The sequence below is a fragment of the Protopterus annectens genome, chromosome 6.part0, assembly GCF_019279795.1.
Source record: "Protopterus annectens isolate FY-2018-M chromosome 6.part0, PAN1.0, whole genome shotgun sequence".
In the NCBI taxonomy this organism is placed as follows: domain Eukaryota; kingdom Metazoa; phylum Chordata; order Ceratodontiformes; family Protopteridae; genus Protopterus; species Protopterus annectens.
Window position 1 is genome coordinate 14655041 of NC_056737.1, and position 26138 is coordinate 14681178.

At 43.3% G+C, this 26138-nt stretch overlaps 1 protein-coding gene across 6 annotated transcripts in view; it reads left to right on the forward strand.

Annotated features, from left to right (window-relative positions):
- G2E3 (G2/M-phase specific E3 ubiquitin protein ligase) overlaps positions 1-26138 on the forward strand; it is a 1254036-nt gene that overhangs the window by 1170070 nt on the left and 57828 nt on the right. For 5 of the 6 annotated variants that reach the window (XM_044073803.1, XM_044073801.1, XM_044073804.1 and 2 more), the window contains one exon: positions 2506-2720. The exons of the other annotated variant lie outside the window; for it this stretch is intronic. In XM_044073803.1, the coding sequence (XP_043929738.1) occupies positions 2506-2720 (215 nt within the window). The remainder of the gene's footprint in view (positions 1-2505; positions 2721-26138) is intronic. 6 annotated transcript variants of the gene reach the window in all.

Below are 26138 nucleotides of genomic sequence, written 5' to 3' on the forward strand. Positions count from 1 at the left end.
ACTACAATGATGTAGTATGTCAACAAACAGGAAGGCACAAAATCTTACCTCCTCTGCAGGATGGCTCTTCAGAGTTAAGGGGTGGCTCTCGGTTATCAGTTAACTCTTGAGGCAGTATACATTCCATCAGAGCGCAGTCTAGTGGCAGACTCTGTGTAGGTCCTAAATACAGGCTCACGAATGGATGCTTCACAGAGATGTGCTTTTGGACATTGTCCGTCGGTGAGGTATTCTTCAGGTAGATCTTTTTGCCTCCCCTCTGAATAGGCAGCTTTCTCTCTTTTGTTCCCCAGTGCCATGCCATCTGGTGTGGAAGATGGACACTCTTTCCTTGGAAGGGAATGTTTCTTTGCTTTCCCTCCTTTTCCTGTGCTTCCAAGAGTCTTTCAGAAGATTCAGCTTGACTCCCCAAAAATCTTTCCAAGTGACTTCATTTTGGCCAAGAGTACACTGGTTCCCCCTCTTAATGCATCTGGCCAGGGGCAGTCACCACAAGTTGCCTCAATGGTTGATCTCACACAGGGTTAAGGGGTCTGTCATCCATCCTCACTTTCCCACTCTTCAGCTGCCACTGTAGGTGATTGAATTTTTATTCCTTTCAGGCATCTCTTTTCTGAGGACATGCTCAGGGTCTTAAAAGAAGCAAGGATACCCTCAACCAGAAAATATGTCCAAATGGAAGAGATTTTCTGTTTGCCACGCTCGTAACCAGGACCTTTTTTCAGTAGGGCACCCTCTGGTCCTCCCTTATTTGTGAGAGTTGCTTCAGTTTGGCCTGGGCTATTCTTCTGTGAAGGCCTAACTTTTAGCCATTTCTGCTGGTCTGCCCTTGAATTCTTTGGCTACTCATTTTGAGGTCCAACAACTTCTTAAAGGTGTGCTGCATCTTAGGCCTCCAAGGAAGCCTATTCCTCCTCCTTGGGACCTTAAATTTGGTTTGGAAAAATTGACTCGGGCTACTTTTTGAGCCTGTAGATTCTTCTTTGCAACATTGCACCTAGAAGACTGTTTTGTTGCTGACTCTTACTTCTGCTTGAAGGGTTTCTGAGCTCCAGGCTGTTTTGGCCATTCCTCCTCTTTTGGTTTTTCACAGGGACAGGGTATCCCTTTGTATTCATCCTTTTTTTATGCTCAAGGTAGTAAATGAGTTGTCCTTGAATCAGATGGTACAACTCCCTTCCTTTTTCCCTACTTCTCAGTCTGCTACTGAGAGGGTCCTGCATACCTTAGATTTGCACAAGACAGCTCGGGTTCTGTTTGGATTAAACTAAGGCCGTTCCTAAGTCTGATCAGCTTTTTGTTTCCTTTCATCCAAAGACATAAGGTTTGGCTTTTTCTAATCAAACCATCTCTTCCTGAATATCTAAGACCATTTCCTTTTGTTATACTGTCCATGGCAAATCTCTGACTACTACTGTTAGAGGTCATTCCAGTAGGGCTGTGTTGCCTCTTCTGGTAACTTCTTCAAGGGATTGGACACCAATTCCATCTTTGAAGCTGCTACTCGGGCTTCAGTGCATAGCTTTACTAAGCATTATATGTTTGATATAGTTTCTAGGGCCAGAGCAGGTTTTGCTGAAACAATTTTATATGGGTTTGTAAAGGGCTCTTCTCAGCCTTCCACCTCCTGTTCTGTTTCTTGAGTTTAACTCTTCCCTTCTGTTTAGAGTACTGCAATAGTGATATAGGAAGACATAGTATAGTTGTGGTAAAATCTTACCTTAACAATAGATCTCCTTCTGTTAACTGTTGCAGTATTCGCTCTTCTCCTCCCACCCCTGTTTGTTCTGGTTTTTGTTTAGATTATCTTCTGACTGAGGGTTTCCCCTTTTTTCTACATTTTATTCCTTCTGGATGTACATGGACTCCTTTGTCCTATGGAGACTGTTATCTTCTGGAACAATTCAGTTTTGGGTAGTTGCATCCATATATCCCTTTTATGCCCTATGTTCTGTGCAGGGAGCATAATTAGGTCATATGGTGCATACATGAGCATTAGGCTTTTGGTGGTGGAGTGTCTGGCTGCCCTGGCAGGAAATCCCTTCTGTTTAGAATACTGCAACAGTGAAGAGAAGGACATCTACTATTAGTGTAAGATTTTACACAGCCGTCCTGTCAGCACTATTCATTTCAAGCCTCTGTATATCCTGCATTTCCAGTAGTCTAGATCAAACTAGACTGAGATGAGTAAGGTGCCATGGTTCGAGCTTATTAAAGAGCGTGATAGTTATCTAGTTGGGAGCTTTGTAGGGTGACTTAAAAGTCCTATCTTTTTTGTTGTCCTTTGTTAATTCAAAGGAAGACTGGAGGTACAATGTTGAAAAGCTTAACATTAGCTTTTAGTGTTAGGTTTCACTCCAGATTTCTGAGGCGAATATGATAAGAGTTCTGCAGTATCAAAACAAAAAAAATCATACTGTATCATGTAATTTTTTTTTTTTTGATAGGGCGTGTATATTCTTTAAGCAACTAGTTTGTTCTCTGTACATCTTAACTTTTCTTCAGATTTCAAGAAGGTCTCAAGACTCTAGGTGTGTTGGAGAAAATACAGCTGTATCCAGATGTTTTCCGTGATGTACTTTGTTACAAATCTCAAGAACTTACACATGAAACACTTTGCAGTCTTTTCAAAATCAAATCTCTATCCGAAGATTGGAAAAAACTAGAAGACGAGGTTAATGCTACTGAGTTTTGGAATGAATACTTAAGGGACACAGATGGTAAGAGAGTTTTATGATTTTCGTAGCTTTATATGCTATAAATCATTTTGCACAAATGTTCTGATGGTAATTAATGGTTACAAGGGACATAATTTGTAAATTGCAGATTCAGAACACTGTAAACTTTTCGATTCAAATTGTATCTGTAGATATGCCTTCATGTTTAAAAGATGCCATGAGGAAAATGCAAGAACAGAGAATGGTGTACACCATTCTGCTATAAGTTAGTTTTTCATGCTGACAAGACTCCTGGTGTAGTCTAGCAGGCTTGGTTCTCATCTAGAGTACATGCACTCCTTGACCTTGTTCATACCTTCTCATCCCTTGTGTGTTGGAGTGCAGCACTGAGCCCCCCTCTGGTAGCATTGTTGCTGTGTTTTAAGTGTGTCCACTAAGGATGGCAAAGCCAATCTTGTAGTTTAAATAACTGGAGAATTTCTTTACTAGGACATTAGCATTTCTTGAATTTAGGTTCATAGGTTCATACTAGGCTATCTGCCCTAGGGCATTTATAAGCCTAGCCAGAGTGTGTTTGGCTTTCGCCACCCATTTTAAATTAATTTTGCTATGCCCTTTTTCGAGGTTAGTATACTGTGCCTCTGTCTAACAGCGACACATAAGTGATACCCGGGGTAAACCTACGATCTCCCATCTACTCATCAAGATTCCTCTTGAAGAGAGTCAATGAGGGACTCTGCCTAACCTGGACTGGGATTTTATTCCAGAGTGAAGGGAGCCTCTGGGTTATGAATCTGTCCCTCCAGCATGTTCTATTTATTTCAGTGCTGAGGTTCAAGTCGAGCGCGTAGCTCGATGGCGTTTGGATTTTCTGAGGTGCAGCATGTCCATTAATTCCGGGTTGGACATGGCTTTATACGTCAGGCACAGATCGCCTCTGAGCAGGCGGTATGCCACTGAGTAGAGCTAGAGTTTCTTTAACTGGGCAGCATATGGCATCTGTTTGAGCCCTTTGATCCTCTTGGTGAGGTACATTTGGGGTCTTTCCAGTTGCTGCAGGTGTCTGGTAAGATACATCCCGAAAGGGGCATTGTACTCAATTATGGGCCTGATGAGGGATGAGTAAAGAGGCACAATGACCTCCCCTGATCTAGATGTGAATCCCTTCATGATTAGGTGGGCTATATAAAATGTTTTTCTAACCACTGTGGCCACGTGGTTGTCAAATGAGAGATTGCTATCGACTTGGGTCCCCTGGTCCCTAATTACTTCTTCTGTACTTAATGGATTATCATCTATGTGGTAATTTGTGGGCACTTTGTTTTTGCCAAAGGGGATGACTATACACTTTTTGGCGTTTAGCTTGAGGCCATGGCTCTGGCACCAGTTGTCTGTTTCTATGAGGCCCTTTTGGAGGATGTTTGTGTCTGCTGGAGAGTCGATTATGGCACCCAGTTTGCAGTCATCTGCGAACTTGGTCAGCCACAGTCCTCCTGTGTTGGCCTGTACCTCCGAGAAATATATACAGAACAAGAGAGGTCCCAGGACTGAGCCTTGTGGGATGCCACTTGTAACTGGTTTGGAGTCTGACATGGCTCCAGCAATTCTAACCATGTGGGTTCTGTCCTTGAGCCAGTTTGCAACCCATCTAGTGACATAGGGGTTTATATTTAAGCTGGTGAGCTTATCTATAATGCCCGAGTGGGGTATTGTATCGAAGGCTTTTGCGAGGTCCAGGTAGGCTGTGGGGACCACCTTCCCCTCGTCAATGGCCTTGGTGACTGTTTCAAAGAAATCGACCAGGTTTAAGAAGCAGGATCTGCTCTTAACAAAGCCGAACTGGGTAGGATCCAATGTTTGTAGGTCCCCAATATCTTTATTTATGAGGTCCATGATGATCCTTTCCATAGCTTTGCAGACCAAGCTAGTCAGGCTTATGGGGCGATAGTTTTCAGGATCCGTTGAGGCACCACCTTTGTGGAGAGGGACCACTGTTGCTGTATGCCACTCTTTGGGTACATATCCTGTAGTAAGGCTGAGATTGAACAGTAGTTTTATGTTTGGGTTTAGCTCTTCTTGGAGTTCATGTAGGATGCAGCCTGGGACACCGTCTGGTCCCATTGATGCTGTGTTTTTTGCTTTGGAGAGGGCAGCTCTTACCTGAGCATCTAAGATGTCAGGGGGGAAGCACTCTGCTGGGATAGATATTTGCCGTTTTGGTGGGGACGGGGGGGTTTGCACTGAAACCTGTCAGCTAGGATGTTGGCAGTGTCTGTGGGTTCGGTGTATTTTTTGACATTTTGGACTAATTCTGAGCATATCTGGGAATGCCCACCCAGGTTCCTAACATAACTAAAGAAAGCCTTGTGATTATCCTTAGTGTCCTGTGCAATTTTTCTCTCGAAGCTGGCCTTAGACGATTTTATGAGTGCCCGTAGTTTTTTGCTAATACTGATCAGAGATGCCTTCCCTTTTTGGGATTTTGCTCCATCATGTAATAGCTTCCTCCTTCTATTGTATAGTTTGTTTATGGCTGGGGTCCACCAGACAGGACGTCTGCCTTTGGAGGATTGGGTCTTGGTTTTATTTGGGATTGCATGATCCATGCATTCCTGAAGGTGTTCATAGAATGCGTTTATAAAGGATTCTGCGGTCTGGGCCGTATTTTCCACAGGCCGGGGCTTTGAAGGATTCCACCTGGTTTTGAGGTGTGAAATTTGCTTTAGAAGTTTATCACTGTGGTTTTCTGGGCAGGGGTGGGGTCGGGATGTGAATATCAGTGAGATTAGTTTATGGTCTGATCTTACCAGTGAGGGATACACTTCTGGTCCGGAGCATAGAGTCCCCATGTTGGTGATGATCAGGTCCAGTATGTTTCCCCTCTTGTGGGAGTGGTAACAAGTTGTTCCATAGCATTTGAGTTTATAAATACTAGGAACCTTTGGGCTAGGGTGTTGGAGCTAGAGTAATGCTCCCAGTCTATGTTTGGGTAGTTGAAGTCGCCCAATATAATGGTGTTTGGAGAGACCTTCATATTTTCCAGTGTTTTCAGGAAGGCCGAGTGGGGTTCCTGGGTTTGGGAGGGTGGTCTGTAGCAGGTTATAAACTGGAAGGCAGTTTTACCCACTGTTAGTTGCACATGGATAGTCTCTGATGCTTCGTGCTGTGCCACCAACCTGGAGGTGTGGGTATCTTTGATGAATATTGATACTCCCCCTCCTTTTGTGGTTCGGTCCAAGTTTTGGGGCCAAAAAGCATGGTATGAGGTATAACCTGGCAGTGCTAGGGTGCCCTCGTGAGCCTTGAACCAGGTTTCTGTTAGTGCACAGATATCAATGTTCTCCATGCTAAGGAGAGTTTTGAGTGCGTGCATCTTGAGGTTTAGACTTCTGGCGTTGAGTAGCATTGCTCTTAGTTTCTTATCCCTTGTGATACCTATGGAGATGGGTTTGCATTTTGAGCCTTGCCTAAAAAAGGCACTATGGGAGTAGCAAGAGCCTTGCCAATATCCGAAAGCCCAGGGGTGACAGGTGCAAGCCGTCCCTAGCGAAGCATTGTGGCTTGTCGAGCATGTCATCCCAGGCTGACAGGCATTGGATCCCCTTTGAATGACACCAATACTTAAGTCAGTTGTTGAAATTGATCATTTTGTTTTCATATTGTGGCATCATTCTTGGTGAGGGTAAGATGCTACTCAAGGTCAGGGTCATACAGGCCTGTGCTACATGCTCAGAGAGCTCCTGTAGGTCTCTCTTCATGTAGTCCAGGGAGGTACGTCTAAGGTCATTCACACCAGCATGGACAATGACTGAGTCATATTTGTACTTGCCTTGGAGTGACCTGAGTGCTTGCGTTATGTGGCGGATCCTAGCGCCCAACAGGCAGCTCACCGTGACCTTCTCCTTGTTCAGCCTAGTGAGCGGGACGTCAGTGTGCCTGACGATAGTCACCTATTGCAAGTGTATCAGGTGTGTTTAGCTTTAAGGACTGTGACTGTTCGGCACACTGGCTTTGTGAGCTATGTGTTGCACGTGTTTTGTTTTGGGGTAGCGGTTGCTTGGGTGTCTGCTTTGGACGTCTCTGCTGCTTAGGCAGATTGTTATTTAGAGCCTCCGAGTATGTTTTTGTGTGTTTGTGTTTGGTTTGCTGTCGTGGTAGGTCTATGTGAGACTGGAATTGTAGTGAGTGTGGTTTCCTTCTCCTCCTGACTGGTTACGCCAGTACTGAGTTGAGAGAGGTTAGCCTCCAGTTTGGCTATATGGTTGCATCTCTCACATGTGTTGGAATTTGTTGGGAGGAGGAGAGGGTTGTCTGTGTACATGAGGCAGTTGTAACATTGCCTCAAGATTCCCAGATTCACCAGCTGGACCAGAGAGGAGATTGACAACTGACCTTTGGACATGCTAGAATAGTATTGGGAATTCCTTTATAATTGAAAAAAAGGGCCAATGGGGAACAAGGTACTCAAGGGGAGTTTGTGAGGGTGTAGTGCTTTTAATTTTTTAGTGCTGACTTAGTGAGCAAGTGCCAGGTAACTTAAAAGCAATGTGTTACAGGTAACTTAAATGCAAAAACGACAAACAGTAACTTTCAAGTGAAACATTGAAATAAGTACAGTAAGCAATGCAGATATCACTAGGGATCCACAGAAGCGATGAAAAGCCGCATTTTAGGTGGAATTAGCGTTTTAGGGAAATAACAAGCAAACAAACAAGCATACAAACAAAGTTAGATTCAGCAGGCCTGGATCTAGTCTATGTTACAGCAAACAAGGTGTACCAATTTCAGTAAGAAACTGTTCAAATATGCAGGCACTATAAGCCTTTAACCAGAAATTCCCAGCTCAGAAGGGCAGAGTCCAGCCTGTCCTCCCACAAGAGTGCAGACCATGAACCTTCTATTTGTAAAATAACTGGCCTGAAGCCCAAGTGCTTAAACCAGAACTAATGCACTTTTAGAATAACAGACACTGAGCCCTCAATCAGGAGTTCCCAACTTAGAAGGATGTAAGCTACCTGTCCTGCCACCACAGTGCAGGCCACAAACCTTCCTAATGTAAAGCAACTGGTCTGAAGCTCAAGTGCTTAATCCAAAAGACTTAGAATGATAGCTACATTTTAATCAAGTTACTACCAAACAGTAATAAATACAATTGAATACTTTAAAGAATGCCTGGATTAGTGCTCAAGTTATACAAACAAAGCTAGGTTCAGCAGGTCTGGATCTAGTCTATGCTACAGCAAACAAGGTGTACCAATTTCAGTAAGAAGCAGTTCAAATATGCAGGCACTATAAGCCTTTAACCAGAAATTCCCAGCTCAGAAGGGCAGAGTCCAGCCTCTCCTCCCACAAGAGTGCAGACCACGAACCCTCTTAATGTAAAACAACTGGTCTGAAGCCCAAGTGCTTAAACTAAAGGGCTTAGAATGAGTTACACCAGCAGTAATAAATACAATTGAGTACTTTTCAGATGACGCAAAAGCAAAATAAAGTAGGAAGAAACAAAAATACAGTAAAAGATAACATTTTTTTTTTTAAGTGGAAAGAGAAGAGTAGCAGAAACCCCAAAAAAAAACTTTTTAAAAGGGAAAGGAAAAAAAAAAAAAAAAAAAAAAAAAATAAAAAAAAAAAAAAAAAAAAATAAAACAAAAAAAAAAAAACAAAAAACAAAAACAAAAAAAAAAAAAAAAAAAAAAAAAAACTAAAAATTTTTAAAAAAAAATAAAACAAAATTTTTTTTAAAATTTTAAAAAAAAAAATTTTTAATTTTAAAACAAAAAAAAGAAAAAAAAATAAAAATTTAAAAAAAAACAAAAAAAAAAAAAATATAAAAATAAAAAAAAAAAATATAAAAATTATATATTTTTAAAAAAAAAAATAAAAAAATTAAAAAAAAAAAAAATTTTTATAAAAAAAAATTTTTTAAAAACCAAAAATAATAAATAAAAACAAAACAAAAAAAAAAAAATTAAAAAAAATTTAAAAAAAAAAAAAAAAAAAAATTTTTTTAAATAAAAAAAAAAAATTTTTTTTTTTAAAATTTTTAATTAAAAAAAAAAAACCCATAAAAAAAAAAAAACCAAAAAATATTTTTATTAAAAAACCACCCCAAAAAAAAAAAAAAAAAAAAAAAAATAAATTTAAATAAAAATTTAAAAAAAAACAAATATATATTTAATATTTTTTAATATTAAAATTTTAAAAAATTTTTAAAAAAAAAAAAAAAAAAAATAACAAAAAAAAAAAGACAAAAAAAAAAAAAATAATTTTAAAATATTTTTTTTAAAAAAAAACTATAAAAAAACCCAAAAAAAAAAAAAATTTTTTATTTTTTTATATTATTAAAATAAAATTTTAAATTTTAATATAATTTTTAAAAAATTTTTTTAAAAATTTAAAAAATATTTAATTTTTAAAAAAAAAAAAATAATTTAATTTTAAACTTTAATATTTAAAAAAAAAAAAATTTCCTTTTTTTAAAAAAAAAAAAAAAAAACAAAAAAAAAAAAAAAACAAAAAAAAAAAACCCCCGCCAAAAAAAAAAAAAAAAAAACAAAAAAAAAAAATTTTTTTTTTAAAATTTTTTAAAATATTTAAAATTAAAAAATTTTTTTATATTTTTTTTATTAAATTTTTAAAAATTTTTTTTTTTTTCAATTTTAATTTTAAAAAAAATTTCCCCAACCCTTTATTTTAAAAAACCCCCCTTTTTTTTTAATTTTTAAATTTTAACCCCAAAAAAAAAACAAAAAACAAACAAAAATAATATAAAAAAAATTTTATACACAAAAAAAAACCCCAAAAAACCCAAATTTAAATTTTAAAAAAATTTTAATTTTTTTAAAACTTTTAATTTTAAAATATTTTTTTTTTAATTTTTTTTTAAAAATTTAAAAATTTTTTTTCTCAAAAACAAAAAAAAAAAACTAAAAAAAAAAAACCCCAAAAAAACAAAAATTTCCTTTTTTTTTTTTTAACAAAAAAAAAAAAAAAAAAAAAAAATTTTTCAAACATATATTTTATTATATATTAATTTTTTATAATTAATATAAAATTTTTATTTTTATAAAAAAAATTTTTTCAAAAAATATATTTTAACACATTTTTTATTTTAAAAACCCAATATATTTTATTTTTATTGTTATATATTATTTATAAAAAATATATTTTTTTTTCCCCACAAAAATTATATATTTTAAAAATTGTTTTTTAATTTATTTTATATATATTTTTCCTTTACCATTTTAATTTTAAAAATTCTAAAAAAATTTTATGTTTAAAATCTATTTTTTCTCCCCTATAAAATATTAAAAAACATTTTTTTTTTAATTATAATTTTTTTCATATAAATATTTTCAAATAAAAATTTATTTTATATATATTTTTTTTAAAATAAGATTTTTTCCCTTACATATTAAATTTTTCTTTTCAAATTTAAATAAAATAAATTTTAAAATTTTTATTTTTTAAAAAACCATATATTTAAAAAAGGGATTTTAAATTTTAAATAATATTTTAAAATTCTATTTTTAATTTAATTTTATATATATACATTCAAATAAAAAATAATTACTTTTTTATTATAATAAATTTATTAACATAAAATTTTCCCCTTTAACAGAAAAAATTAAAATCCAAACAAAAGGTCTGGAAACCGGGATTGGGGGTTTTTGGAGACCATTTGGGGCTCCCCAACCTTGGGTTATGGATCCGTATCGGAAAATGGAACCGGAAGGTTTTACCACCTTTTTTGGGCCCAAACTCTATTTCCTCCCTTCACCCAAAAATTTTTCCCTTTTCTCCCCCTTCCCCTCGGGTCCCCTTCACCAATTTTTTAAAACCAAACATTTTGGGGTTTTATTTAGTGCTAAATTTAAAGTTTTTTGACAGTTATGTGTGAAAGTTTAGGTTTCCCCTTTTGTAGCTAAAGTTGTTTAGTTTTATTAACTTTTTTAACTTTAGTTTCCCTCCTCGCTGGTGCCAGTAGTTTGTGTTTGGGCCTGTGTGTGTTTGGCTAGTTTACTTTACTTTTTTTAGATTAGTTTAAGTAAAAAAAGCTAGGCTTTTAGGATGTCTGAACAACCTAAGGCTGTTTTTCAGTGCTCGAGTGTGGCCATAAGCTCCCCTGCTGATGGCCACACTGGTGCGTTGATGCCTTGGGGTTGAGCACCTCACTTCTGGATGTTCCATTTGTGCAGGGTTCAACCCCAGGGCATTGAAGGAGCGCAGGTCGAAGCTGGTCCTGGCGGGAATTTTGCCCCCGGATTCGGCTCCGGCTACCGCTCCTTCGGAGGGTACCATGTCCACGGTTTCCTCCTCTCCGGCTCCCCCTCCTCCTCCTGGGATTCAACCTTCCTGTAGTGGTTTGGAGGAGAGGGAAGCTAGAAAGAAGGACCGGAGGGAGAAGCACCATAAGTGGGGGGCCGAGACCTCTGTTTCGGCCCCACCTGCCAAGCGGGCTTCTCCTCCGGCCTCCTTGTCTGCTGGTTCTCCCCCTCCTCGGCTCCGGTCACCTGTGTGCTTTTCACCGGGACCTGAGGAGGAGGAGACCCGATCTCCGTCGAGGCTATCCAGGAGGCACTCAAGGCCTACCTCGGTAGCCTCGTCGAGATCGACTTACTATTTATCGGATGCTGATCTGGACCGGATGATGAGAAGGTTCATCCAGGCCCAGATGCAGATGGGAGTGCTCTTGCCTCCCCTCTGGGGGATCTCACCCCTTTCTTTAAACCTATAGCTCCTTCTCCAACCCGCTACCCGGGTTCGAGCAGTTGGAGCCGAGCAGCTTCAGAGCCGGGGTGGGTCGGCGCCGATAGTACTCGGTGCCGGATCCGACCCTGCCCTCGAGTGCTTCAGATCCGACCTCTCGGAGCCTGGATCCGAGCTTCGGATCCAGGGGGATCAGTGCTCCTTCGGCGCCGTCTGTGTCGGAGCGCACTGTCCCCTCGGGTCCGACTGCTTCGGGTGCGGCTTGATCCACTCTTCGATCCCAGGGGAGCCGACATCGATCCTTTGGTCGAGGTCGGCTCCCTCGGCTTTTGATGTAGTGGAGAGGGCCCTGTTGAGGGTTTCCAGACCCCTGGCACTTGCTTCGGCTCCGTCCCGAACTCCATCTGCACTGGGCCAGACTTCCACCATCTGGCCATTGGGACAGCCCGCTCCTTTGCCCCAAGTTGTTCCTTTGGAACAGGTCACAGTTTGCAGGAGTCCTCTGACAGCCCCGGAGGATGCCCTCCGCAAGCATACGTGCAAACGAGGCACATAGACTCCCGAGTCTCTCACTGAAGACACGGACTTGGAGGAAGGGAAGGCTCCCCAAGATCACCCTGAGGATGTCTCCTTTGGAGACATCATGGAAATGCTTCGTGATAAGGGGGTGGTCTGCCCCAAGTCTTCCTCGGACGAGTCCGTGTTCTTGGAGGCATTTGAAGCGGCCCGTCTACCTCTTGGGTGTCCTCCTGCCGACCCCCTGGTAGACCTGATTACCACCAGGCGTGGAAGGAACCGGACACCGTGGAGCCAATTCCAAAAAGGCCTGACCGTATACTTAGTCCCCCGGCTGACCGTGCCCATTGGAGTAAGGGGCCTCCGGTAGTTGCCATGTTGACGGCGGCAGCCACCAAGAGGGAACTTGCTCAGGAGAGTCCCTCAGTCCATCCCGAGCAAGGAGTCTCGATGATGGACCGCTTGGGGAAGCGGATGTTTAGTTCAGCGACCTTTTCAGTAAGGGCGCTGAACTACCTGGCACATGTGATTAGGATGCAGTGCGATCTTATCAAGGAATACGCTGCCTCCCCCCCAGAGTCCATGTCGGAGGAGGACAAAGTGTTGCACTCCACCCGTATGGCCACTCAGGTCCGGCTACTAATACCTCTATGCGGTTACTGTCCCATGCTATGGAAGGTGCCGCTAGAGCCGCAGGGCAGGCCTAGTTACCAGATCGCCAGGCCTGGCTCCGCCATTGCGATTTCACGAGCCCTTCAAGGCGTCATTTGCGAACGCTCCCTTCGATGGTTCTGCCCTCTTTGGCAAAACTGTTCGTGATACCTTGACCCAGAGCGAAAAGGACGGGAAGACGCTGTCTGCCGCCGGAATCCGCTTCTCTGTGCCCCAGAGGCCCTATTCTAGGAACCAAAAGGGCCAGAAGAAGATGTGGTTCTGAAGTCGCGTAATCCCAACCCGCCCGACAACCAGTCCTTCCGTGGCAGAGGAGGACAGGGAGGACGCCACCCCAGGGTCAGAGGGGCTCCCAGGAACTTCGGGTCCAGAGAACCTTCTCTGAACGCCCGCAGCAGCCCTGAAGGGTTGCCTGGCTGCTCCACTCTGGAGGCAGTCGGGGACATTGGAGCACCTAGCTGCATGGGAGTCCATAACATCAGACCGCTGGGTCCTCCAAATCATATCCAGAGGATACCGTATCCCATTCTCACATGCCAAAATTGAAGTCCCTCCCCGACGCTCCACCCGTCAGTGGGAGGCCACTTTGGCAGAAATTGGCCATCTGCTAAAGAAAAGAGCCATCCAGCCCGCCCCCAGATCAGATCGGATCAGGTTCTACTCCAGGTTCTTTTAGTGCCAAAAGACGGGGACCTAAGACCAATCTTAGACCTTTCACTCTTGAACCTGGCAGTTCCCAAGGAGAAGTTCAATGGTTACGTTGCAGTCTATTCTCCCCCTTCTGGGAGAAAATCACTGGATGTGCTCCATAGACCTCAAGGATGCGTACTGCCATATACTAATGGACAAGCGCTCCAGGAGGTTTCTCCGCTTCCGGCTGGGAGCCAGTCACTACCAATTCAGGGTCCTTCCCTTTGGTCTCACCACAGCCCCCAGGGTGTTCACCAAAGTATTAGCAGTGGTAGCGGCCCACCTGAGGCTTCAGGGGGTGCAGGTCTTCCCTTACCTGGACGACTGGCTTCTCACCGCTCCAACAAGGCATCTACTATTATTGGCGCGAGATTCCTTTCTCCATCTAGCTCCCCGTCTGGGCATCACAATAAATACAGGAAAATCCAACCTAGCACCCACGCAGTTCATAGATTTTATAGGTGCCAGGTTACACATGAGACGGCTAAGAGCCTTCCTCACTGCGGACAGAATTCAGAATCTGCAGCTCCAGGTGCGGGCCATTCTCCACTCCAACTCAGTTCCGGCGGAGTTGGTCCTGAGGGCTCTAGGGTCCATGGCGGCAGCGATAGCCCTTCTTCCCCTCGCCAGGTTCAATATGCGCATCCTTCAATGGACACTCCTAGTTCAGTGGTCTTATCTTGCTCTTCCTATGCATCATCCCATTGCGATCAGCAAGGCTTGCAAGCGGTCCCTCCTGTGGTGGCTCCACTCACCAAATCTCCACGGAGGCCGCCCCTTTTGTGCTTCTCCCCCTCTCGCCACGGTGACCACGGACGCCTCCCGCCTCGGGTGGGGGGGGGGCATTTTGCAGGCCGGACGGTCCAAGGCACGTGGAACGATTCCGAGACCTTACTGCATATCAATGTTCTACAGATGAGAGCAGTGCTCTTAGCGTTGCAAGCACTTCAGGCCTTTCTTCCCTTGGGAACTATTGCAATTCAGTCGGACAACATGTCTGTCGTCTGGTATGTCAACAAACAGGGGGGAGCCAGGTCTTACCCTCTTTGTCGAGAAGCCATGAGAGTGTGGGAATGGGCATTCTCCACCAACCGCTTTCTCATTGCAACGCATATTCCGGGTCGGTCCAACATCCTTGCGGACAAACTCAGTCGCACCATTCTCTCCCCCTACGAGTGGTCTCTCAATGCTCAGGTAGCGAAACGCATCTTCGCACGGTTGCGATCTTTTTGCATCTCCCTCAAACACCAAGTGCGACAGTTTTTTCGCTCTAATCCCTCCTCCCGGAGATACCCCAAGAGACGCTCTGGTGCATGCTTGGCCCACCGGTCTTCTTTATGCTTACCCCCCTTTGCCTCTGATGCTCCAAGTTCTTCAGAAAGTCTCTCGGTTGGGGTGCAGAATGATTCTCATTGCCCCATTCTGGCCTCGACAGATCTGGTTCCCCTTCCTAAGGTCTCACTCGGTGAATCCTCCTTGGATTCTAGATCCCATTCGGATCTGATATCTCACCCATCCCATCTATCAACCCGAATCTGGACAACCTGAAGCTAGCTGCTTGGCTGCTCCAGTTCCACTCCTGATCAGGACTCCCGGTATTTCGCCTCCAGTTAAGGCCATCCTGGTAGCGCTCATAAACCATCTACCAGGAAAGTTTACCGCAGCAAGTGGAAGCGGTTCTCCATTTGGGCGAGCGGCAAGGTCTAGACCCCTTCACAGTTCCCCTTCCTCTGGTGCTTGACTTCTTAACCACTCTCTTTAATGATGGCGCCAGCAGTTCCACGGTCAAAGTGCAACTTGCGGCAATTTCTCATTATCATATTGGTCAAGACTCCAGTCCACTGATGTCTGCCAAATTGTGTAAGATTTTCCTAAAAGGTACTTTTCTTCTCAGACCCCCTGTAAAGCAAGTGGTTCCTCCTTGGGACCTTTCATTGGTCCTTCAGGCCTTGACCGCTCCCCCCTTCGAACCTGCGGCGACGGTAGATCTGAAATTTTTATCTTTCAAGACGGCCTTTTTAGTAGCCATTACCTCGGCCAAGAGAGTTTCAGAACTTCAAGCCTTATCAGTCAAGCCTCCTTACTTGGTCTTTCATCCGGACCGTGTATACCTCAGGACCAACCCGTCCTTTCTTCCTAAGGTAGCTTCTGAAGCGAATATTAATCAATCCATTAACCTCCCTGTTTTCTTTCCTAAATATCAAAACAAAGGTGAATACAAGCTACATTCTTTAGATGTTCACAGGCAACTTAGATTTTATCTGAATAGGACAGCTGGTCATAGGCAATCCGACCAGTTGTTTATTTCCTTTGCTAAATTCAATTTGGGCAAGCCAATTTCCAAAGTCTCCTTATCACGCTGGATTTCGCAGTGCATCTTACTGGCTTATCAAGCTTCTGGAAGGCCCGCACCGGTGGGAGTACATGCCCATTCAACCCGGTCAGTTTCTTCTTCAGCGGCCTTTAAAGCTAGGATTCCTCTGGATGATATTTGTTCAGCAGCCACTTGGGCTTCATCTCATACCTTTATTTCCCACTACAAGTTGGATATTACATCTAGAGGTAGAGCATCCTTTGGCTCCGCAGTGCTCCGGAATATCCTTCCATGATGGCCGCCCAAGATTCAGGTAGCTGGGGACTCTGTCCCACAGGTTGCAGACAAATGAATGTCCTACTTCAGATTTAGAAGTTATGTACTCACCATAACGTTCCATCTGAGTAGGTGTATTCATTTGTCTGCAACCATCCCGCCCTCCTATCCCCCTGGCCTTGTCAGTTTCCTGCATATTATGTGTTACCCTTTTTAGGGTATTTCTATTGTTGGCAAACTCGATCTGAGGTCATGTAGGGAGAGCAGGGCATTATGGGTGAGGGGAGGAGCTGAGAGCTCGGATCCATAGCTGGAAAACCATGCTGGTTCGGATCCGATATCGGATCCATAACCCACAGGTTGCAGACAAATGAATACACCTACTCAGATGGAACGTTATGGTGAGTACATAACTTCTAATTTTCATCATGCCCCATCAGGACCAGCCGTCTGGTCAAGCCTCAAAAATGTCCTCATTTAGGACACTGCTGGCAGTTTTGAGTTTTCTCCAGGACCTCCCCACAAAGAGCCCCTTAGAAGTAGACATGTAAAAAGAGACACCTATACTCTCCATAAGAGCCCATAATCGAAAACATTGACTTCGATGAAGGAGAAAGGTCCCCCAAATCCACCCCCTTGATGTTCCATTCATAGAGATACTCGAACTTTTGAAACAGAAAGGTTAGTCTTCTGACCCCCCCCTTCTCAAGAAGAATCAGTGTTCCTTCAAGCTTTTGGGGCTGGTTTACCTAAGACTTGGGTCCCCCCCAAAAAAAATCTTTCATTGGGCTTGTAATGATCTGGATGCCACAGACCCCTATCCCTAAATACCCAGAGAAGTATCTTGTTGCACCAAAAAGTAAGGCTCACTGGAGCAAGGGTCTTCCTGTGGATACTATGTGGTTGTAGCAAGCCACTAGGAAAGAGCTAGCAGAACAGAGCTCTACTGTCTATCTCCCTAATAAGGAATTTAGGGTGTTGGACAGATTTGGGAAGGGTATCTACATGTCAATGAAATTTGCCATCGAGCCACTGAATTTGGCAGATGTTACAAGATTTCAGAGGGAGTTGATCATACAGTTCTCAAATACCCTCCTAGGACCATGTCTGTGGAGTACAAGAAAACTGTTTCTTCACAGCTGGTCACCCTCCAGTCATTATCAAATGCTTCCTTGAGATTGATCACTCATGCCTTGGGGGGAGCTGCTAGAATGGTGGGTTCAGGCTTAATCAGAATGCATGCCTGGATGTACCCTGTACCTTTGCAGAGACCTTCAAGTCATCATCCAGCCATGCCCACTTTGATGGATCCACCTTATTTGGCCCTAAGACGAAAAAGACTCTATACAGAAGCGAGCAATAAGGAAAGACCCTTTCTGCTGTGGGAATCCATTTTTCTACTCCTCAGAGGACTTTTTTCCAAAACCCAGAGAGGTGGCTTAAAATTGTGGTTCATAAAGTCGCAAGGTTTTTCCCAAGACTCGTATGGAGAAAGATCCCATTGTGGCAGAGCAAGAATTCTAGTGGGAGATGCCTTCCTCACGGCAGAGGTGGCCTTGTAGCATCAAGGTCTCAGAGTTCCTTTAAGAAAACCCTATCAGTATCCCTGAAGGGTTACCCGACTGCTGCACACTGAAAGCAGTTGGGGGATGCCTATCCCTGTACTCACAAGTTTGGATAGCCATTGCCAAAGAATCTTGAGTGCATAATATTATATGCAGATATTATTGTATACCATTTTCCGCCAGAATTCAACAGAAAAAATAAACAATATTCCACCCAGTCAGAAAAGCTCCAGCTACAGAAATACAGAAGTTGCTAGATAGTGTCATCCAACTAGTCCTACTCAGACTAACATGGATTTGGAACTTATTCAAGATTTTTTTTAGTGCCAAAAAAGACCAGAAACCTAAGACCAATTTTGGATCTCTGCAATCTAGATCAGTTAAGTTCTGGATGGTCACAGTTCAGTCCATCCTACCCATTTTAAGGAGGGATGATTGGACGTACTCTGTACATCTTTGGGATGCATACTGTCATATCAAAATACACAGGCACTCCAGGAGATATCTGTGCTTCCGGTTTGGAGACAAGTCGGTACCAGATGTCTTTCTATATCACTGTTGTAGTATTCTTTACAATAGGAATCTCCTTAGTAGGACATCCCAACATCCAACCAGTATACCAAAGCTTTTAGGTTGCAATCAGTACATCATATATCACACGTATGCTCACTGTGCAAAGTATAGGCCGTAAAGATGACATCTGAACATACCTTTCTCGATTTCTTTGCTGCCAGTCCGATTGCTATCTTCGATCATCCATCATAATAATGCTCATTCATCTGCTGGTTACTAAAACATTTTCAGATAATGCCCCATTGATGTTTTTTTTATTTTCTTAACATTGTTTTGTCTTGTTCTGGTTGTTAGTTTCATGTCATCCGGAAATGGGCACTGCTGGGGGGAGACAGATTCCCCATAAAGATTGTCGCAAGCAGTGTTTGTTTTGCTTACCACAACCATATGTCTTGTCCGATTTGTTAAGCTTTTGTCCCCAAGACTTTGCGTAGTCAATTTTCTTCCCTAGCTTTCTAGTTGGAAAATCAACAACTTAATTTGTTGGCTAAAGACAATATGAAGGGACCTTCTCAGCCAAAGGGTGAGTCTGAGAAGAAAAAGACGAAGAAGGCTCTGTCGGATTCTTCAGCTGCATCACCTCTACCAGGCATCTCTCTTGAGGCTAGTGAAAGCCTGGAGGATCATCTGGGCTTCCTTGTTGGATTCCTGTGTCATTACCGCTTCAGAGGCCAGCATGGATTTGACTTCATGCACATCCATGGAGGTCTTGCAGATGTGTGCCTTGGATGTACAAGGGGAACTGTGGCTGATAATTAAAGAAGGGCCTAGGGCTGTTCCTCAGACATTAGGGAAGAAATGCTGACTACATTTATAAAATGTCAGGGGTTGGAGCCTCCAAAGGTGTTTAAGGCTGACGTCCCCCTCAAAAAAGAAGCAAAAAACTAAGCACACTTCTTCTAAAGATCCTCAGAATAGATGGTAAAACTTCACTCAAGGCCTGTTTAATGCCCTTATGGTTCTAAAGTCTCTACAGTGTGTTTCTGTTCCTGCTCCTCCTTGGTCTTCTACCCCTTTTAAGAGGCCTAGGGACCATGATTCCTCAGAGGATGATGCAGATTCTGATGAAGAATCTCTGACTCATTCTTCTCAGATTCTTTCTCTCTTGGTCTCTTCTTCCTCATAACCATAGTCTATCAGTCCTGACTCTTCTTTTGAGGAGATTTCTTTTGGTGACACTATTTCCAGAATGATGTTTTTTTTCCCAGATGTTTTTTTTTCAAATGGGGCTGTGCTGCGATGTCTGTTCAGAAGAGGTACTATGAACTTCTGTAAATGGAGTCTCCGAGGCCCTCTGATGTTCCTCCTGTTTTGCTGGATGCATTTTCTGCTGCTTCTCAGGCCCCCCCCCCCCCAAAAAAAACTAATAGGTTTTATAAAGTGACTGATGACTGCAAGTTTCATTTTGTGTCCCTCGCCTGATCCTTATGTGGTATCAATTGCCTCTGATAAACCCTCCAGATTGTTGCCTTACACAAAATTGCTTCCCTCTGACAAGGGCAGTAGAACCATGGAGAGGCTAGGTAAGAAAGTGTATATTTCTGCTACAAGCCTTTAGAGTTGTGAACTGTTAAACACACATGACCAGATATGTTTTTGGCTTTTCTCACTCAGGCTATTTCAGATATTCCCAACTCTGAGGGGCAGGCCTCTGCTCTTTCCTTGCTAGAGGTATTTTTCCAAGTTGCTTGCCATTCCATTAAATGCAGCTATAATGCAGCTGATGCTTCATCTAGGGATGCTGCTTTGGTTTTGTTTTGAGGAGGTATGCCTGGCTCAGACTTCTAACTTTGCCTGAGTCCCTACAAGAAAAGGGTAAGGGCCTGCAGGATTTGAAGCATGTTTTTTTTTCTCCTGTTCCCAAATTTCAAAGGATTACTCCAACAGGCCTGCTTTTGTAGACAGTCTCGCCCTCCCCCAAAGATGACAAGGGTGGTGGAAGGCCACCAGCTGCAAAGGCTACATAAACTCCTCCTACACAGAGTCTTTTTTTCCTGGCAAACCAGGTGCTGTCGGACTATCCTATTCTTCTCAGTCACATTCTTCTTTCTCTGCCTCTTTCTATTTTGTTAAAGGTCACCCAAGACTCCTGGGTTCTTTTCGTAATTTGTCAGGCTTATTACATTGTTTGGAAATCTCTTCTCCCCCTTTTTGGATGTTCCTCAACCTCCTCAGGAACAACTCCTTTTTTTCCAGAGGTGCTTCAGGGTTTGTTGGCTTAAGGAACAATTCAAGAAGTTCCAACTCTTCAGAGTGGGAAGGGGGTTGTACTCCAGAATGTTCTTGGTTTCCAGGGAAGAAAGCATCTGGACACCCATTCTGGATCTTTCTCAGCTAAACATCTTTTTGAAGGTCCCTTTCTTTCGGATACTATCCTTCAAACCTTGTTTCCTCCTCTACTTCCTTGGGCTTTTCTAGTTTCCTTGGATGTCAAGGATGCTTACCTACACAGTCCCATTCATCCCCTTTTGAGGAAGTTTTTGCTTTTCTGTGTTTCTTCCTGACATTTTCAGTTCTCTGCTTTGCCCTTTGGCCTCTCTACTGCCCCAAGAGTCTTCAAATGCCTCGCTGCTGTGATTGCCCTCTCCAAGTTAAGAGGTATACAGGCCTTTCCTTACCAGGATGACATGCTTATTCAGGCCTCTTCTCCAGAGATTTTATTCAGCACCTACAATTTGCTATTTCTTTTCTCTAAAGCCTGGGGTTTACTGTAAATTTCCAAAAAATCATTCCTGACTCCTCCTTAGGATTGTGTTTTTCTGGGGTGCAGGCCCCAGACTGTTACAATGCTGGCATCGCTGCCTCCTCCCAAGGCTTTAACTCGGATTGCTTTCTTTCATTCCTTTCTTCCTCTAGTTTCAGTTACAGCCTGGAAATTTCTGAGGGCTCTGGGTTACATGGTTTCCACCATTCCTATACTTCCTCTTACCAAGCTCCATATGTGAAAGCTCCATTGGTTTCTAAAGTCAGTTTGTCTTCAACATTCTCATCCTTTAGATTTTCTTGTCCCTCTTCTTCCATGCCTCAAGCTGGAACTTCAGTGTTGGATCCATCAGTTGTTCCTCAACCCAGGGCTTCCTTTTCACCCTCCAATCCCCTTTCTTGAACTCTTCACAGGTGCCTTGGATGTGGAATGGGGGGGGTCTTTGATTTCTTCGACAAAAGAAAGACTCCATCAATGTCATACAGAGGAGTGATCTTCTTTTGGCTGTTCAGGCTTTTCATTTTGTCTCTGTCTCTCTCCTAGAGTCCCTCAAAATTCTCCCAGATTGTAGCACAGTAATGTGGTTTATCAACAAGCAAGGGGGAACAAGGTCTTCTCTCTCTCTCTCTCCAGGTTTTGAATCTAGCTGTTCTTTTCCCCCGGTAATTTTGTTTCCCGGGGGGGCTTAAATTTCCCCCATTTTTGGGTTTTTTGGAAATCCCCCCTTTTTCCTCCCCTTTTTTTTGGGATGTTTCCTAACCCTTCCTTTTTTTTCCCCAAAGGGGGAAAACCAAACCTCCTTTTTTCCCGGGGGGGGGGGGGGGGGGGGGGGGGGGGGGGGGGGCGGGGGGGGGGGGGGGGGGGGTGGGGGGGGGGGGGGGGGGGGGGGGGGGGGGGGGGGGGGGGGGGGGGGGGGGGGGGGGGGGGGGGGGGGGGGGGGGGGGGGGGGGGGGGGGGGGGGGGGGGGGGGGGGGGGGGGGGGGGGGGGGGGGGGGGGGGGGGGGGGGGGGGGGGGGGGGGGGGGGGGGGGGGGGGGTAAAAAAAAAAAAAAAAAAAGAAAAAAAAAAAAAAAAAAAAAAAAAAAAAAAAAAAAAAAAAAAACAAAAAAAAAAAAAAAAAAAAAAAAAAAAAAAAAAAAAAAAAAAAAAAAAAAAAAAAAAAAAAAAAAAAAAAAAAAAAAAAAAAAAAAAAAAAAAAAAAAAAAAAAAAAAAAAAAAAAAAAAAAAAAAAAAAAAAAAAAAAAAAAAAAAAAAAAAAAAAAAAAAAAAACAAAAAAAAAAAAAAAAAAAAAAAGGTTTACCTTTTTCGGGTTTTTGGCTGAACAATTTCCAAGAAGTCAAAAACCCAAGTTGGGGAAAAGGGGTCCCGAAGTTGGTTTCCCCAGAAGAAGGGGGCCTTTTGCCCCACCCCCGATTTCCCGGGAGACATTTTCCAAGTCCTTCATACCGCAAGCTTCCACTTTATCTTCTGACCCTCTGCCAGTCACCACTTCTGGATCCGGAGCTGCTAAGCAGGCATCGGCTTTTGAGGCCTCTTTTCTTCACCTGGAGACCAGATCCAGACCGACCTTGATTCAGACTTCTGCAGTGGCTAGGCATCCTGAGTCCCTCCAGCTTTCTAGCAGGCCATCCAGCCGAAAATCCACTCCTAAGCAGGCGCCGGCCTCCCCTCAAATGCCTCAGGCTCAGATGGTTAAAATGGCTAGTGATCTCGTGACCCTTATCAAGGGCTCTCAGTCACTTCCTTCTAAAAGGATTAGGGAATTGTCCCCAGAAGCTTTCCCTGCCCAGACTCTGAGGTTTCCAGCAACTCTGCTGATGAAGAGGGAAACTCTCCATTTTTTTTCTGGTTTTGAGGATTCTGATGCAGAAGACTCCATCCCTTCTGCCTCCCCTCCAGAAGATTTTTCTTTTGGAGATACTTTGAATACTCTTAGGGAGCATTTCAAATGGGAAAGTCAGGACTACTCTCAGTCTAAGAAACGGATTGGGAAATTCCCGGATTTGCCACAGCATAAGCCTTTGGCTATCCCTCCGGTTTTGGAAGTTGTTTGTTTTCATGGAGAATTGTTTGACTCCTAATTCTGTTCCTCCTGTTCCCAGAAAGCCTGACAAGTATTATAGAGTTTCTGATTCTCATCAGTTCCTTTTCAAGAATCCTACTGCTGTTCCAGAGATTTCTCAGGGCCCTAAGGGTGTTAAACCAACAGTTGCTAAAAATCATGTTCTTTCTGACAGGGAATCTAGGGCCTTGGATAGATGGGGTAAAAAGGTTTATACTTCTTCCACCCTGGCTATTAAGTCTGTTAATTGTCTTTTTCATATGCTTATGTATCAGCATACTTTGGAGGTTATTAAGGCTAAAATTGCTGGTGTTCCTTCCCGGATGGAGAGTAAGGACATGCATAATTTATTGAATTCTGCCACTCTTGTCACTAAACATTCTCTACGTTGTGGTTTTGACACTTTGGAGGCTTCTTGCAGGGCAGCAGCCACTGGTTCTGTCATTAGAAGACATGTTTGGCTCGGGGAACAGCCCCTTTCTGAACCTGTCAAATTTAAATTACTGGATGTACCTTTGTACAAGGACAATGTTTTTGGTAGCAAAGCAGAAGAGGTGTTGAAAAAATTGGGGGATAAGGCCAAATCTGTGCAAACTGTTAAGGACTTTCTTCAAGTTCAGCCTCCTCGTTTTAGTAGACATTACCCTTCTAAGAATTGGACTTTTCCTGACCTTAGTAAACAGTCGCACTAGGCCTAGAGGTTACAGGTGGTCTAGGGGACAGACTTCCACCCCTCAAAAGGCTAAGCACTGGCAGGCTTCCTCTTCAAAATTGGGGTAATTCTAAGCAAACTTCCCAAAGCAAGCATTCCCAATGACTCCGGCCTTCCCCTGCCTGCCTCTGCGGGCCCAGGGTTTCCTTTGGGGGGAAGGTTAGCCATTTTTGCAAATGTCTGGTTCACCATCACAGATGTCAAATGGGTGCTCAAAATAGAATTCCGAGGTTACAAGTTCTCTTTTCACACCTTTCCTGTCCACCAGGGATACCCAGATATCCCCCAAATCAAAGGACAGAAGCAGAAAAACAAGTTTCTTCTTTACTAAGCCTGGGAGAAATAGAGCCAGTTCCTGCACTACAGATAGTCCAGGGTTTCTACTCAAGACTTTTCCTGGTCCCCAAAAAAGGGGACACCTGGCACCCTATTCTGGATTTGTCCATTCTAAACACTTTTCTGGTGATTCAAAAATTCAAAGTGCTCACTCTTCAGCAGTTGCTGCCAATGCTGACCAAGGATTCCTGACTGGTGACTTTGAATTTCAAAGAAGCTTATCTGCACATCCCAATAAGGGAAAGCTGCAGGCAATTCCTTCTCTTCAGGGCGGGGAACAGGCACTTCCAATTTTCAGCACTGCCCTTTGACTTATCTACTGCTCCGAGTTTATACCAAATGCCTGCAAAAAGAAGTCAAAATTGGTACCCACCAGGGAGATTGTATTCCTGGGAGCGAGCCCGAACACAGCCACCCAGATGGTATTCCTCCCTCTAGAAAAGCAAAGGGATCTTTCAAATTACTTCAAAAATTTGGCAAGCATGACCCAGCTCTCTGCAAGGCAATTCCTGCAAGCCCTGGGATTTATGGCTTCACATCTAGAGGGCAGATTCATTCAGGGGACTTGGAACTCTCAACAGGTTCATTTGCACATAAATATGAAGGAACTGATGGCAGTCCAGCAGGTCTTAATGGCTTTCAAACATCTCTGTGCTGGCACTCTTCTGGTCAGCATAGATAACACCACATTCATGTGGTACATCAACAAGCAGGGAGGGGCGCACTCTTACCCCCTGTGCAGACAAAGCATGATACTATGGTCCATAGCAGCTTTCATGGGCATTCATCTGATAGCTCAGTTTCTTCCAGGAAGGCTCAACACCTTGGCAGACCAGTTGAGCAGGCAGGTCCTGGATCCTCATGAGTGACAACTAAACAAGACCATCTTCTATCGCATCATTCAGCATTGGGGCACTCCCCAGGTAGATCTCTGCTCATCTCCAACCAACCACCTTCTTCCAACCTTTTGCACCAGGGATCATCAACAACAAAGCTTGGAAAGTGGATTCTCTGTTCTTCCCCTGGACACAGCTCTCGATCTGTGCATTCCCTCCTCTGCCTCTTCTTCCTAGAGTGCTGTTAAAGATAAGGGATGAAAAACCAAGGGCCATCATCATAGCTCCAGACTGGCCCAGACAACATTGGTATCCACTGCTTCACAGTCTCTCCCAGTCTTAGCCTTTGCATCTTCCCCTGATACCAGATCTCTTTGTTCAGGAGGGGGGAAAAATTCTGCATCCTCATCTTCAGACTCTGCATTTGGCAGCTTGGCTCACAATTTAAACCTTTCCCAGCAAGTGATTGAGGTCCTTCGTGAGGCCAGGAGGCCTAGCACTAGGAAATCTTATGCAGATAAGTGGAAAAGATTCTCCATTTGGATGCAGACTGGAGGGGAAGACCCTTCTCAACCTACTTTTCCTCTTATTCTTGCCTATCTGGCAGGCTTGCTTCATGGTGGATTTTCCTTTTCTTCTATTAAAATCCATGCTTCAGCTAATTCAGCTCATTGTTCCTATGAGCATCCCATTTTCTGTCATCCCTTGATGAAACCGTTCCTCAGGGGAACTAACAATTTAAAGCCTCCCAGAAGGGCACCTACTCCTGCTTGGGATCTCAGTTTTGTACTTGAGAAACTTACTCTGCCTCCTTTTGAACCAGCTGCCTCAGCAGACCTCAAGTTTCTCTCCTGGAAAACTGCCTTTCTTTTGGCTATTACTTCAGCTAGAAGAGTTTCTGAGCTGCAGGCCTTAATGGCAGTAGAGCCTTTTATCATCTTCCATGTGGATCGGGTTTCTCTTCGAACTAATCCCTCCTTTATGCCTAAGGTGGTTTCTAGCCTGACTCTTAACCAATTTATCCACCTGCCTACCTTCTTTCTTAATCCTCATAATAAAGGGGAAAGGTTACTGCATTCCCTGGATGTGCATAGACAGCTTAGATTTTACCTGGACAGGACTACATCTTTTTGAAAGTCGGATCAGTTGTTGGTCAATTTTGCTCCTGGAGCTCAGGGCAAATCTATTTCTAAACAGACCATTTCTAAGTGGATTGCTCATTGTATTCACTTTTGTTACTTAAAGCATGGCAAGGTTCCTCCTCAGATTATTAGGACCCATTCTACTAGGGTAGCCTCTACCTCAGCAGCTTTTTAAAGAGGTGCACCTACTAGTGACATACTGGAAGCAGCTACATGGACTTCTGTCCACACTTTCACTAAACATTACAATTTACCCTTGTTTTCGAAGTCCAAGGCTGGTTTTGCCACTACAGTGTTGCAGGGTATCCTTACCAACCCTTAAACAGTGGGTGTTCCTCCTCCCTTTTGTGTTT